General features: G+C 46.1%; 1 protein-coding gene across 2 annotated transcripts in view; it reads left to right on the plus strand.

The window, feature by feature from the left end:
- Nucleotides 1-15,739, plus strand: part of LOC129814921 (potassium voltage-gated channel subfamily D member 3-like) — a 128,753-nt gene that overhangs the window by 95,947 nt on the left and 17,067 nt on the right. For both annotated transcript variants that reach the window (XM_055868078.1, XM_055868077.1), the window contains exon 3: nt 3,617-3,785. In XM_055868078.1, the coding sequence (XP_055724053.1) occupies nt 3,617-3,785 (169 nt within the window). The remainder of the gene's footprint in view (nt 1-3,616; nt 3,786-15,739) is intronic.

Consider the following 15,739-nt stretch of genomic DNA (forward strand, 5'->3'; position numbering starts at 1 on the left):
CTATGTTATAATATCTCTCATGGTAGTCTATGTTATAACTCTCATGGTAGTCTGTTATAACTCTTATGGTAGGCTATGTTATAATATCTCTCATGGTAGTCTATGTTATAACTCTCATGGTAGTCTATGTTATAATAAATATCATGTGAGTCTATGTTATAATAAATATTATGTGAGTCTATGTTATAAATCTCATGCTAGTCTATGTTATAACTCTCATGCTAGTCTATGTTATAACTCTCATGCTAGTCTATGGTATAACTCTCATGGTATGTGAGGATGTATGATTACTTGTCACAGTAGTTGAAATCCCAATAACAATGACACACCCATGTCTTGGATAGGTGTCCAGATTGGCTACTGATGGCAACAGAGTTTTGATCATTAGTGATGCTCCAGAGCAGTTTATAATTCCAGCTAGTAGTTTTGAAAGTAGTGTTCACGAGCAAAAACGGGTCCCTGAAAATTGTGCACATTTTATGTCCTACTTCATCCAATTTATCCAATATGTTACGAATTTGTCGGTGCTTAAGATCCCAGACTGCATCTTTAAGCGCCTCACAACTGTAACTATGTTTGACAGATCTCCGCTGCTTTCATTCGTTCCCTTAACAAGCTGTAATCAGTGAGTTAAATGGATTGTTTTGGTTGTGCTGTGTCTTTTTTTGAAATGCCGCTACCTATTCAATTTAGATCATTTCATGTTCGTCAGAATACAATCAAGAGGAACCCACTTTAAACGATGTCAATTTTGATGTGGAAACAATTGCAGACGTTTCTTTAATGAAGACCAAGAAATTGGCCGGATAAAATTCGGACACAGACTGAATACATTTCTTCACAATTTACTTCCTCGTCCCCATCATCCTCATCTCATTCCTCTGTAAAGATAATACAATAAAAAATACCAATATGGATCATCCCACAATGCCAAAATAATGTCAGAAGAAGCTAATTTGCTCAAAAATCTTATCGATAGACCATTTGCTCTGTCACGTGTTCACTTTATTAACCTGTATGAGTTGGACAAATTAGCATGTTCAAATGTCTAATTTTCTTTCTTTCCATCATTAAACAAGCTGCTAACTTCCTGATGAATTATAATCACTTGATTATAATGAGGTTCCATTCCAGTGACATTCACAATGTGGTTTAGGAGCTCTCTTTCTCCCTCTCTCTTTCTCTCAGTGTAGCTGTTTGTTTATCTCTCTCCTAATTCCGTCTGTCATCTTCCATGGTTGTGTCGAGTGGATGCTAGTTCATGTATTTGTGTCTGAAAATCACACTGTAGTGTAGTCAAATTGCTTCACAGTACTGGCTTTACTGTTTCACAGTTCCCTTGAACTACTTTAGCCCTGCGTTCCAAGCCTCCACCTCCAACGTAATTGTTGCCATTTTGTAAACGGTTGGTTCGTAAGTCTGAAAGTAAGGAAATTAAATTGACCCGATCATAACCGCCAGGAATGTTCAAAATGCCTACTTTTCTTTCACTAAACCCAGCGAGGGAGAGAGAAAACAACTATTCGTGAGGGGGGTTCTTTTTTCACATTTCTGTCTGACTGTAGAGCTGTCATGCAGAGACAGAGCCGAGGGGGTGTCATCAATAATAGAGTGACAGACAGAAAGACAGAGAGCACGGACTGAGAGATCCACCACTTGACAGCCAGGACACAACACAACATGCCCGTCTCGATACTTCAGAGATGCTGCAGCTCTGAGACTCCCTTCTGACAGCTGAGAGATTGATGGGAAAGGATTCTATGACTCTGGCTGCATTTCAAATGACACCATATTCTGGATATTTTACTTTAGCCCTGAGCCCATAAATTGCACATAGACCTCTGGTCAAAAGTAGTGCACTATATGGAAAGGTGGTAGGCGGCAGATAGCCTAGCGGCTGAGTGCGCTTAAAGGTTTTACTTAAAACGCTTGACTCTGAAAAAGAGCACAAGGCGGAAAGTAGAAGAAAGCTATCTTTTTTTAGGAGTACCTGTTGGTTATTATTAAAGCATACCATTGCCATCCATTTAGCTCAGAGAAAAGGAGAATGTCAACTTCAAATACTGCAGGAAGGGATAGGAAAGATTTGAGGGAACATCACTTTTGCTCACACACATTTCTACAGCTGGCAGAATTGTGTTTGTATAATCCAGAGGTTGGAAGTTGGTGGGCAGTTAACAGTGAGAGTGGTAGGCAGGGGGAGTTTGCAGATGACAGGCCGTACAGGATGTTTGGAAATGGAGAGGGAGTGTGAGACAATGCCCATCAGGAGAGGTTTGATGCCAGCGCCCACATCAGTGGTGTACCTTCAGGCCCGGAGAGTCCCCCTGAGGGGCAGTGAAGGCAACAGCCTATGGGCTACCTGTTAGGAGTCCAATCTCTGCAGGAAGCAGTGGGGAGGAAAGTTTAAAGGCCCAGTGCACTTCATCTTACCAAAACAAGCAGAAATTTCAAATAGTATTTTCAAAAAGCTCTTACACTAAAAGGGCATTATCATAATTTTCCTAATTTCACAGTATTATTCCAACCTCATAGTTTGGAAATATGTATATATAAGGTAATGCCCTTTTAGTGTAAGAGCTTTTTGAAAAGACTACCTGAAATTTGGTGAGATGGAGTTTTGGCCTGCCTTGTGGCATTAGCTAGTTAGCTAGTTTTCAGTTTTCCCCTCCTCACTCAGACCACTCCCAGACAGTCTTTGCTAAATTCTTGCTTGAGAAATTGATCTTTGCTAAGAAGCTATTTTGGTTTATTTTTCATTTGAATTGAAAACAATCATAGCAACGTACTTAATTGTTACCCAGAAATGATTTGATATTGATATAAAAAATGTCTGTATTGGACCTTTAAGCCAAAGGATGTGTCTGGCATGAGTACTCTAGTAGAATAGTGAGAGGATCCAAGTCAAACCAAGTGTAATGCACCTGGTCTGTGTCTGTGTGTCTCTGCAGCCATTCTCCCAACTCTACAACTGGTTTTTGCATTTCAGGGCTTTTCCTGGTTTATTGATTCTGAATAGGTCTGCCAACACGCAACACCCTAACCCCCCTAAATACACACACACACACACACACACCTCTGATTTGGCTTGCCTTCATGAAAGCTTGTACCTGAAGTGCCCATTGATAAAGTGATTTGTTCCCCAGTGCTCACCCTGAGCTCACAACAGGGGACCTGCACGGGCACCTCCCTGGCACGTTGCCCCCTGGCATGACTTTGTTGTGCCCTGCCTGAGCAGCCCAGATAGCACCTCTATCTCGCTGCGTCTCCCCACCTCTTACTGAGCCTGCCTGTCACCGCTTCCTCCACCTGTGTAATCAAATTAGCCCCAGCCTAGGAAACTGAGAGCAACATGTAATTGCATAGAAAGAAACAAAAGGGAAGGCTGGGAATGAAAGAAGGAGTTGCTGATATGGGTTTAGCCCCCAGGCCAAACAGTAGGGAGCATCTCGACACACACACACACACGCACACACACACACAGATGCTAACCCTTTGGACGGCCACACGTACGGATTCAGAACTGTAGACTGCATTTTTAAATGTATCCAATACAGTATTTCATCTTTCCCTACTTCCCTCCCTCCCTCCCCTCTCTCTTTCTCTCTTGCTGTAGTTACGGGGACATGGTGCCCAAGACGATCGCGGGGAAGATCTTTGGTTCTATCTGTTCTCTGAGCGGGGTGCTGGTAATCGCCCTGCCTGTTCCCGTCATCGTGTCCAACTTTAGCCGAATCTATCACCAGAACCAGAGAGCTGACAAACGGCGTGCGCAGAAGGTACAGGTGAACACCATTCACTTAGTAGATGACCCGCTTCCGGCTGTAGGGAGGCGAGGTGTGTGTGTGTGTGTGTGTGTGTGTGTGTGTGTGTGTGTGTGTGTGTGTGTGTGTGTGTGTGTGTGTGTGTGTGTGTGTGTGTGTGTGTGTGTGTGTGTGTGTGTGTGTGTGTGTGTGTGTGTGTGTGTGTGTGTGTGTGGATACAACACCCCTCGCCCCCCTGACTTCGGAGACTCCATTAACCTCTGGCACGCGCTGCAGACAGACAGACGTGAGAGGTTCCATACTGGAAACTGTTGGGGTCGCAGCATGGATCTGCATGCCCATGGTCCAGCATCACACAATCAAACCACCATTAACGCAAAACATCATTAGTTTAATGGCGATGGCAAAGAAGTACTTTAATACTTACCATCAGACTGTACACACCCTGCTGTTTTTTCTCTCAGTCCCTTGGAGAGAAAACCCTCCACAGGGCTGTCCCCAGTGTTGTAGTACTGGAGACCACATAATAAGTGTCTCGGTGTCAGATACATTTGTACTCTGTTGGACAGTGAGGACTCTTAATATCTTCCTTTCCTAGACCAGCTGAGTAAAGAACTCAGCTTCCATTCAGTCAGCGCATGAAACCGCTTCGCGGTCGACTGAAACGTTAATGTCTTAATAACAGCCTTATGCGAACCTATAGGCCTTCAGTGTGTGACAGGTTCTGAAAGGATTCTGAAAGGACAGCAACCGTAATACCGCCACACTCATGTAGGTGAGTGCACTTTTTGTAAAACACAAGGGCCAGTGGTGTAGTGGAGGGTATACACACGCAGGTATAAACCGTATACCCAATTTATTTTCAGTTGGCATTGCGTATACTCACTTCTTAATCCCTACTGATGCGTATCAAGGTAGTGTAGTGGAGGTATAGGACTTATCAAGTATGTAGTACAATAGAGAAATCATGCACAAAGTAGCCTAGACAATCACAAACACGTGAATACTTCACTTGCTCGCCACACACATACTGTAGCCTAGTTTCAGCGGAATATCATCTGCAGGCAGCAAGAGCATGCAGCTCTCAACTGGTTTTGGCATGGAGCAGCTCACAGAAGAATGACGTCAGTAGCCGGTAGGATAGGAAAGACGTTTCAACTTATGATATTTACCAGTAAATGGCAACAATGGGTATGCAAACAAGGTATACAAAAAGTTTTGTCTTAAGTGTTGGTTAGTAGGCTATTTGTGATGCGCAATTGTCATCATGAGCTGTTTGCATCAGGGGCGTAGACATGGATGGACCTGGGTGAACACAGGCCCACCCATTGGGGTGCCAGGCCCTGAAAGGCCCACCCAATCAGATTGATGTGGTTTAAGCATTCTTTTATTTATTTTTATATGATAGTGAAAATCGGAAAAATGTATAGAAACATTTCGTATTTGGGGCCTCCCAAGTGACGCAGTGGTCTAAGACACTGCATCGCAGTGCTAGCTGTGTCACTAGAGATTCTGGGTTCAAATCCAGGCTCTGTTGCAGCCGGCCGCAACGGGGAGACCGATGGGGCGGCGCACAATTGGCCCAGCGTTGTCCGGGATAGGGGAGGGTTTGGCCGACAGGAATGTCCTGCTAGGAGGATGTCATGCGTGACTGACTTTTTCCACTCAAATCATTTTTCGGTGACTATACACAGCTAGAGATGCAGATGTAATTTGGTTAGATAGCAAGAACTTGAATGACTGTTATCCAGTTAGCATATCTCTAGCGTTCGCAAATTCACTCTGGCTATCTACTCCGATTTCAGAGCACTCTCGTCCGAGTGTAACGTTACCAGAGTGCAGAACAACTGATGAATTTACAAACGTGCAACACCAGCTGAATATGACCGGTGTCAGTAAACGTAGGCATAAAAAGTAATAGTTAGTCAAGAACGCTCTAGATAACATGTAAACAGCCTATCCAGCTCTGCTAGGGTGAGTAGGCTCTGCTAGGGTGAGTAAAATGGTCAGAGTTTATTTATGTCTGGAAGTAGCTAGCTAGCTAGCTAGCTTGTGTGCTTGGTTGGGACATGCATGCATTGGCAGGCAAGCTGCAGAAGGACGAGGAGGCTACAATTCCCCATCGTTTATCAGTGCAATTTTGACAGCCAACTAGCTGAAAAAGTTTGAGAGGGTTTGTCTAATGTTCCTTCGTTAGATTTGAGCTAATCTTGCTCTGGCTAGCATTAGTTGTTGATCTTGTTGTTGTTGATGTGCATAACTGAGGGAGAGAGAGCTAACATTTTCATGGTTGTTTGATCAATAGGACTGTAAAGTTCCCAAATGTAAGAGCACTCCTGTGGTGTTCACATATTTGCAGAAATCAATACAGGTTTATTTTGTGGCTTTTGGCAAATGTGTTTTAATGCTATAAAGTCATGCTGTTGCAACTGCCTGTAAACACACATTCCAGTTCAAAGTGAATGATGGCAGGCCGTGTGGCAAATGGCTTATTTGTATAAAGGCCTACAGTAGTTCTGTTTGGCTATAGCGCCTCGATCTGTGTAGACTCCAGTCCTGGACAAGACAGATGTTTATATTTGGTTTTATTTACTACAGTGTCTAATAATTGTCCAACGCACAGCCGCTTTCCCACTCTATAATGCTATAGAATTTAGAATTTAGTATACGTAATTCCCCAAAATTGTAAGAATTTATGAAAATGTGAAAATTACCATATCTATGTGATAGCTTTTCAGAAAATGTTTTTAAGTGTCATATTCTTCCTGGGGGTGTAAATGAAGAGATTTTAATAATATTTCATTTAGCTAAAATGCTGTCAGTTCCACTTGAAATGCAACAATGTTTCACACACATTAGTTATTTTCAAAGAGATGGCTAACAACAGCAAGCGTGCTGCAGTGAAAAACACAGTTCAAATCAAATCAAATGTATTTATAAAGCCCTTCTTACGTCAGCTGATAGCTCAAAGTGCTGTACAGACACCCAGCCTAAAACCCCAAACAGCAAGCAATGCAGGTGTAGAAGCACGGTGGCTAGGAAAACTCCCTAGAAAGGCCAAAACCTAGGAAGAAACCTAGAGAGGAACCAGGCTATGAGGGGTGGCCAGTCCTCTTCTGGATGTGCCGGGTGGAGATTATAACAGAACATGGCTAAGATGTTCAAATGTTCATAAATGACCAGCATGGTCAAATAATAATAATCACAGTAGTTGTCGAGGGTGCAGCAAGTCAGCACCTCAGGGGTAAATTTCAGTTGGCTTTTCATAGCCGATCATTAAGAGTATCTCTACCGCTCCTGCTGTCTCTAGAGAGTTGAAAACAGCAGGTCTGGGACAGGTAGCACGTCCGGTGAACAGGTCAGGGTTCCATAGCCGCAGGCAGAACAGTTGAAACTGGAGCAGCAGTACGGCCAGGTGGACTGGGGACAGCAAGGAGTCATCATCCCAGGTAGTCCTGAGGCATGGTCCTAGGGCTCAGGTCCTCCGGGAGAGAGAAAGAGAGAATTAGAGAGAGCATACTTAAATTCACACAGGACACCGGATAAGACAGGAGAAGTACTCCAGATATAACAAACTGACCCTAGCCCCCCGACACATAAACTACTGCAGCATAAATACTAGAGGCTGAGACAGGAGGGGTCAGGAGACACTGTGGCCCCATCCGATGATACCCCCGGACAGGGCCAAACAGGAAGGATATAACCCCACCAACTTTGCCAAAGCACAGCCCCCACACCACTAGAGGGATATCTTCAACCACCAACTTACTATCCTGAGACAAGACCGAGTATAGCCCACAAAGATCTCCGCCACGACACAACCCAAGGGGGGGGCGCCAACCCAGACAAGAAGACCACGTCAGTGACTCAACCCACTCAAGTGACGCACCCCTCCTAGGGCCGGCATGAAAGAGCACCAGTAAGCCAGTGACTCAGCCCCTGTAATAGGGTTAGATGCAGAGAATCCCAGTGGAGAGAGGGGAACCGGCCAGTCAGAGACAGCAAGGGCGGTTCGTTGCTCCAGAGCCTTTCCGTTCACCTTCACACTCCTGGGCCAGACTCAATCATATGACCCACTGAAGAGATGAGTCTTCAGTAAAGACTTAAAAGTTGAGACCGAGTCTGCGTCTCTCACATGGGTAGGCAGACTATTTCATAAAAATGGCCTCCAGCTGTTTGCTTAGAAATTCTAGGGACAATTAGGAGGCCTGCGTCTTGTGACCGTAGCGTACGTGTAGGTATGTACGGCAGCACCAAATCGGAAAGATAGGTAGGAGCAAGCCCATGTAATGCTTTGTAGGTTAGCAGTAAAACCTTGAAATCAGCCCTTGCCTTAACAGGAAGCCAGTGTAGGGAGGCTAGCACTGGAGTAATATGATCAAATTTTTGGGTTCTAGTCAGGATTCTAGCAGCCGTATTTAGCACTAACTGAAGTTTATTTAGTGCTTTATCTGGGTAGCCGGAAAGTAGAGCATTGCAGTAGTCTAACCTAGAAGTAACAAAGCATGGATTAATTTTTCTGCATCATTTTTGGACAGAAAGTTTCTGATTTTTGCAATGTTACGTAGATGGAAAAAAGCTGTCCTTGAAACAGTCTTGATATGTTCGTCAAAAGAGAGATCAGGGTCCAGAGTAATGCCGAGGTCCTTCAGTTTTATTTGAGACAACTTTACAACCATCAAGATTAATTGTCAGATTCAATAGAAGATCTCTTTGTTTCTTGGGACCTAGAACAAGCATCTCTGTTTTGTCCGAGTTTAAAAGTAGAAAGTTTGCAGCCATCCACTTCCTTATGTCTGAAACACAGGCTTCTAGCGAGGGCAATTTTGGGACTTCACCATGTTTCATTGAAATGTACAGCTGTGTGTCATCCGCATAGCAGTGAAAGTTAACATTATGTTTTCAAATGACATCCCCAAGAGGAAAAATATAGAGTGAAAACAATAGTGGTCCTAAAACGGAACCTTGAGGAACACCGAAATGCACAGTTGATTTGTCAGAGGACAAACCATTCACAGAGACAAACTGATATCTTTTCGACAGATAAGATCTAAACCAGGCCAGAACTTGTCCGTGTAGACCAATTTGGGTTTCCAATCTCTCCAAAAGAATGTGGTAATCGATGGTATCAAAGGCAGTTCCACTCACCAGATCATTTTACATTTACATTTACATTTAAGTCATTTAGCAGACGCTCTTATCCAGAGCGACTTACAAATTGGTGCATTCACCTTATGACATCCAGTGGAACAGCCACTTTACAATAGTGCATCTAGATCATTTTAAGGGGGGGGGGGGGGCAGAAGGATTGCTTTATCCTAGGTATTCCTTGAAGAGGTGGGGTTTCAGGTGTCTCCGGAAGGTGGTGATTGACTCCGCTGTCCTGGCGTCGTGAGGGAGTTTGTTCCACCATTGGGGTGCCAGAGCAGCGAACAGTTTTGACTGGGCTGAGCGGGAACTGTACTTCCTCAGTGGTAGGGAGGCGAGCAGGCCAGAGGTGGATGAACGCAGTGCCCTTGTTTGGGTGTAGGGCCTGATCAGAGCCTGAAGGTACTGAGGTGCCGTTCCCCTCACAGCTCCGTAGGCAAGCACCATGGTCTTGTAGCGGATGCGAGCTTCAACTGGAAGCCAGTGGAGAGAGCGGAGGAGCGGGGTGACGTGAGAGAACTTGGGAAGGTTGAACACCAGACGGGCTGCGGCGTTCTGGATGAGTTGTAGGGGTTTAATGGCACAGGCAGGGAGCCCAGCCAACAGCGAGTTGCAGTAATCCAGACGGGAGATGACAAGTGCCTGGATTAGGACCTGCGCCGCTTCCTGTGTGAGGCAGGGTCGTACTCTGCGGATGTTGTAGAGCATGAACCTACAGGAACGGGCCACCGCCTTGATGTTGGTGGAGAACGACAGGGTGTTGTCCAGGATCACGCCAAGGTTCTTAGCGCTCTGGGAGGAGGACACAATGGAGTTGTCAACCGTGATGGCGAGATCATGGAACGGACAGTCCTTCCCCGGGAGGAAGAGCAGCTCCGTCTTGCCGAGGTTCAGCTTGAGGTGGTGATCCGTCATCCACACTGATATGTCTGCCAGACATGCAGAGATGCGATTCGCCACCTGGTCATCAGAAGGGGGAAAGGAGAAGATTAATTGTGTGTCGTCTGCATAGCAATGATAGGAGAGACCATGTGAGGTTATGACAGAGCCAAGTGACTTGGTGTATAGCGAGAATAGGAGAGGGCCTAGAACAGAGCCCTGGGGGACACCAGTGGTGAGAGCGCGTGGTGAGGAGACAGATTCTCGCCACGCCACCTGGTAGGAGCGACCTGTCAGGTAGGACGCAATCCAAGCGTGGGCCGCGCCGGAGATGCCCAACTCGGAGAGGGTGGAGAGGAGGATCTGATGGTTCACAGTATCGAAGGCAGCCGATAGGTCTAGAAGGATGAGAGCAGAGGAGAGAGAGTTAGCTTTAGCAGTGCGGAGCGCCTCCGTGATACAGAGAAGAGCAGTCTCAGTTGAGTGACTAGTCTTGAAACCTGACTGATTTGGATCAAGAAGGTCATTCTGAGAGAGATAGCAGGAGAGCTGGCCAAGGACGGCACGTTCAAGAGTTTTGGAGAGAAAGGAAAGAAGGGATACTGGTCTGTAGTTGTTGACATCGGAGGGATCGAGTGTAGGTTTTTTCAGAAGGGGTGCAACTCTCGCTCTCTTGAAGACGGAAGGGACGTAGCCAGCGGTCAGGGATGAGTTGATGAGCGAGGTGAGGTAAGGTAGAAGGTCTCCGGAAATGGTCTGGAGAAGAGAGGAGGGGATAGGGTCAAGCGGGCAGGTTGTTGGGCGGCCGGCCGTCACAAGACGCGAGATTTCATCTGGAGAGAGAGGGGAGAAAGAGGTCAAAGCACAGGGTTGGGCAGTGTGAGCAGAACCAGCGGTGTCGTTTGACTTAGCAAACGAGGATCGGATGTCGTCGACCTTCTTTTCAAAATGGTTGACGAAGTCGTCTGCAGAGAGGGAGGAGGGGGGGGGGAGGGGGAGGAGGATTCAGGAGGGAGGAGAAGGTGGCAAAGAGCTTCCTAGGGTTAGAGGCAGATGCTTGGAATTTAGAGTGGTAGAAAGTGGCTTTAGCAGCAGAGACAGAAGAGGAAAATGTAGAGAGGAGGGAGTGAAAGGATGCCAGGTCCGCAGGGAGGCGAGTTTTCCTCCATTTCCGCTCGGCTGCCCGGAGCCCTGTTCTGTGAGCTCGCAATGAGTCGTCGAGCCACGGAGCGGGAGGGGAGGACCGAGCCGGCCTGGAGGATAGGGGACATAGAGAGTCAAAGGATGCAGAAAGGGAGGAGAGGAGGGTTGAGGAGGCAGAATCAGGAGATAGGTTGGAGAAGGTTTGGGCAGAGGGAAGAGATGATAGGATGGAAGAGGAGAGAGTAGCGGGGGAGAGAGAGCGGAGGTTGGGACGGCGCGATACCATCCGAGTAGGGGCAGTGTGGGAAGTGTTGGATGAGAGCGAGAGGGAAAAGGATACAAGGTAGTGGTCGGAGACTTGGAGGGGAGTTGCAATGAGGTTAGTGGAAGAACAGCATCTAGTAAAGATGAGGTCAAGCGTATTGCCTGCCTTGTGAGTAGGGGGGGAAGGTGAGAGGGTGAGGTCAAAAGAGGAGAGGAGTGGAAAGAAGGAGGCAGAGAGGAATGAGTCAAAGGTAGACATGGGGAGGTTAAAGTCACCCAGAACTGTGAGAGGTGAGCCGTCCTCAGGAAAGGAGCTTATCAAGGCATCAAGCTCATTGATGAACTCTCCAAGGGAACCTGGAGGGCGATAAATTATAAGGATGTTAAGCTTGAAAGGGCTGGTAACTGTGACAGCATGGAATTCAAAGGAGGCGATAGACAGATGGGTAAGGGGAGAAAGAGAGAATGACCACTTGGGAGAGATGAGGATCCCGGTGCCACCACCCCGCTGACCAGAAGGTCTCGGGGTGTGCGAGAACACGTGGGCAGACGAAGAGAGAGCAGTAGGAGTAGCAGTGTTATCTGTGGTGAGCCATGTTTCCGTCAGTGCCAGGAAGTCGAGGGACTGGAGGGACGCATAGGCTGAGATGAGCTCTGCCTTGTTGGCCGCAGATCGGCAGTTCCAGAGGCTACCGGAGACCTGGAACTCCACGTGGGTCGTGCGGGCTGGGACCACCAGGTTAGGGTGGGCGCGGCCACGCGGTGTGAAGCGTTTGTATGGTCTGTGCAGAGAGGAGAGAACAGGGATAGACAGACACATGGTTGACAGGCTACAGAAGAGGCTACGCTAATGCAAAGGAGATTAGAATGACAAGTGGGCTACACGTCTCGAATGTTCAGAAAGTTAAGCTTACGTTGCAAAAAAAATAAAAATAAAATACAAGATCTTATTGACTAAAATGATATAGTACTGCTGGCTGGTGAAGTAGCCTGGCTAGCAGTAGCTACGTTGTTGAAAGTGAAGCTGGCTAGGTAACCTCGACAATTTCACTAAATTTCTCTAAACTACACAATTATCGTGGATACAAGGACAGCAAAGACAACTAGCTAACACTACGCTATTCAAGTCGTTCCGTTGTAATGTAAGTTTCTACAGTGCTGCTATTCGGTAGAAGTTGGCTAGCTAGCAGCGTTGGCTAGGTAGGAGGACGGCAGCGCGGCAGGCGAAAAAATAGCTGGCTAGCTAACCGATAATTACTCAAAGCTACACAATTATCTTAGATACAAAGATAGCAGAGAAAACTATGTAGCTAGCTAACACTACACAAGTCAAGTCGTTCCGTTGTAATGTAATCGTTTCTACAGTGCTGCTAATTGGTGGCTAGCTGGCTAGCTAGCAGGGTTTACTACGTTACGTTACGTTAGGGCGAGAATACCTGGCTAGCGAACCTCAGCGAACCTTGATAACTACACAATTATCACCGATACAAAGACGGCTATGTAGCCAGCTAAGTAGCTAGCTAAGATCGAACAAATACAAATCAAAGATAGCAAAGACAACTGTGTAGTCAGCCAACACTACACTGATCAAGTCGTTACGTTGTAATGCGCTCGTTTCTACAATGCTGCTATTCGGTGGCAAGCTGGCTAGCTAGCCGTGTTGGCTACGTTGCGTTACGTTAGGGCGAAAATAGCTGGCTGGCGAACCTCAATAACTACACAATTATGTTTGATGCAAAGACGGCTATGTAGCTAGCTAAGATCAAACAAATCAAACCGTTGTACTGTATTTTAAACTTAACATCTTGTTGACAGTTATCATTGAAAAGGGAGAAGCTAACAAATTAGCCAATAGACCTACTGCAGCCGCTGCAAACTAGCCGACAACAAAGCTAGCTCGCTATTGCCCAGCGACCTGTTGGCCTTCAAGAAGGCAGAAGTTTCCATAAGCTTTTGTAAAAACGGTCCCAGCCATTAAGTCAAAATGTGATTGGTTGATTCCACTGTCACTCCCAAATTTTGCCCTAATACAGTTGAAGGGCTTTATTAGCTTCTGATGGCCTAGCCAATGGCTGACTTAGCTAGCTAGATTTATCTCCCCAAAGGCCAGCAAAGAAAAATCCTGATTGGATTTAATGTATGTCAAAACAGACTTTGTTTACTTGCTGTTTGAGGTGAAGAAAAATACGTTGAGCAGCTCCACAGCGCATTAGTGGTGGTGAGTTAAGATAATCCAAAATATTATCAGACATCCCTAAATGGGCACCTTTACACATTTGTGCGCAGGCCAGGTAGCCTGCTTCTATACGTACTCAGCTGTGCGTCCCGACTCAACATTGACAGGAGCGCTCCAAACAAAATACAACGAAATGAAATAATTGATCCCTATAACTGTAGCATAGGTTGTGAGCTCTGCAAACAAGTGTCCACTCTGACAACGATAACGGTAAATGACTGTATTAATAATACATTGAATGCGTTAACAGAAATGACTGTAACCAAACAAATATTGTTGATAATAAATGATGGGAATCAACGGTAAATGTACAACTGGTGATGTACTGTATGTAATGGTGAATTGATAGACACTAACAATCAAAGGGCAAACCATTCACACAATGAAGTTATGAAACAATGAATGCACACAAATTGGTGGTAGAGAGAGCGCATTCCGGAGAGAGACGCACCTTGTGCATCAAAGCCACGCTACCCTTATTAACTCAACATTTTAAATGATACCCAAGACACATTATCTTCACACGTACTGTAGGCCGAAGGAATACTCTCACAACTGTATTTTAGGTCACAAGCAATAGCAATAGCAATATAGGGGAAACAAATGCAATTTCACTTATTTTCTGAACGTTATCAAATTCCTTGGCGTGCCAAGGCAAATACCCTTGCAGCTCTCGTGTCTTAGGTTGCCGATACCTGTCTTGGACTGTGCCATCCCCGCGGCCTCTGCAAAGAATCAGACAGGTGTCTCGTGTGCCACAGCATTTTTGTTATTGTGACTGCTCAACTAAAAAACAGACTATCAGACCAAACAATCCACCAGTCGACTAAATGTGGTCAGCCCTAACACTAACACTGGCTAACTACTCTCGCTGCAGCCTCAGTGGGGTTGACCTTTCATGAAAAAGACAAGAGTCCAGGTGCAGGTGAGTCCAGTAAGAGGCATGGAGATGCGGATGCTAGTCTCTATGGAGACTGAGAAACAGCCTCCTTTCATTTGATGCCCTCTCCCTCTTTAGATATCTGTCCTTAGATTGATCTTGTGGGAGTAAGGGCAGATAAGAAGTAGATGCAGATGAGCTATTGTGGTCACTCCTGAGGTCAACTGTTAAGGCAAATTGCTAGTGTACGCTTTCCTCTGTTCTTCTACAGTGAGTAACATTACGATTTATATTATGTTAATTGCAGTGGAAACCTATCAAGAGTTCTAACACTGCAGTGGTTCATCTCTAATTTCCCGGTGCCCCTCACGGGCCTTACCCCCTATCTGCTAACAGTTATTACTCACTTATACCAGGCTGCTGAAACGGAGACGGGAGGGGAGGTTCACCGCATGCACCTTGCTCCACGTGCGCTGACGAGCCAGAGCGGGTGTCTCTCAAATTAGCCATGTTCATCCCTCCCCCCTCATCCATCTTCATTTCACTCTAATAGTGGGCTGCTCCAGGCTCCCAGTACAATTAGCTGGCCATCTGGGGCCAAAGCTGGGAAAAAATAACTCATGTATCCTATCCTATCTCCCTCGTACAGACGTTTAAATATACGTCTATCAGATATTTGCTTCCCGCACAGAAATAGGCTGGTATTGTCATAGAAAAGTACAATAATATGTAAGAAGGGTATCAAGAAGAATGTGCGGCAGTCTCCCCTTTGCTTTAACTGAGGGTCACCTCTAGCCTGGACAGCCTCTGGTGACGTGCTACCGAAGTCCAGAGTCACGGCGGCTGAGGTTTTATTTTAGTGTAACACAAATCACAAATCTTATTTGCTCGACTAATTGGGAGGGCTCTCACCAGGAGCACAGCGGGCTCCGAATGGTCTGGGGTCACAGTGTTAATGAAATGGCAAAGTAAGGTGGAGCCATACAGAGAGAAACAGTGTGCCGGCAGAGAGAAGAGGGAGTCCAGGGGAGAAGAAAAACTTCAGGCACAGAACGGAGAATGGCTTCCCTTCAGAGAAACTCCTGGAACTTTATCCTGTGTCATGTGTGGACGGCTGCAGTCCAGCTGCCCGTCTGATTGGACAGAGAGGATGCTGGCTCCATTAGATCAGATCAGACAAACTGCTCAGAGATTACTATTATTTTACTCCTGGGCTGTGGCTGGGCTGTGTCTGGGCTGTGGCTGGGCTGTGTCTGGGCTGTGGCTGGGCTGTGGCTTCAGCTGAATCGGTGAAACATCCACTCTCGTCAGACAGCACAGAGTGAAGCGATACGGGAAGGAAGTTGAACAGGATTAAGTTTGAAAGTTTATTCTCTTATTTTTGAAGAAACCATCAGCGCACATCACCGACATTTTCAAAGACTC

The sequence above is a fragment of the Salvelinus fontinalis genome, chromosome 18, assembly GCF_029448725.1.
Source record: "Salvelinus fontinalis isolate EN_2023a chromosome 18, ASM2944872v1, whole genome shotgun sequence".
In the NCBI taxonomy this organism is placed as follows: domain Eukaryota; kingdom Metazoa; phylum Chordata; class Actinopteri; order Salmoniformes; family Salmonidae; genus Salvelinus; species Salvelinus fontinalis.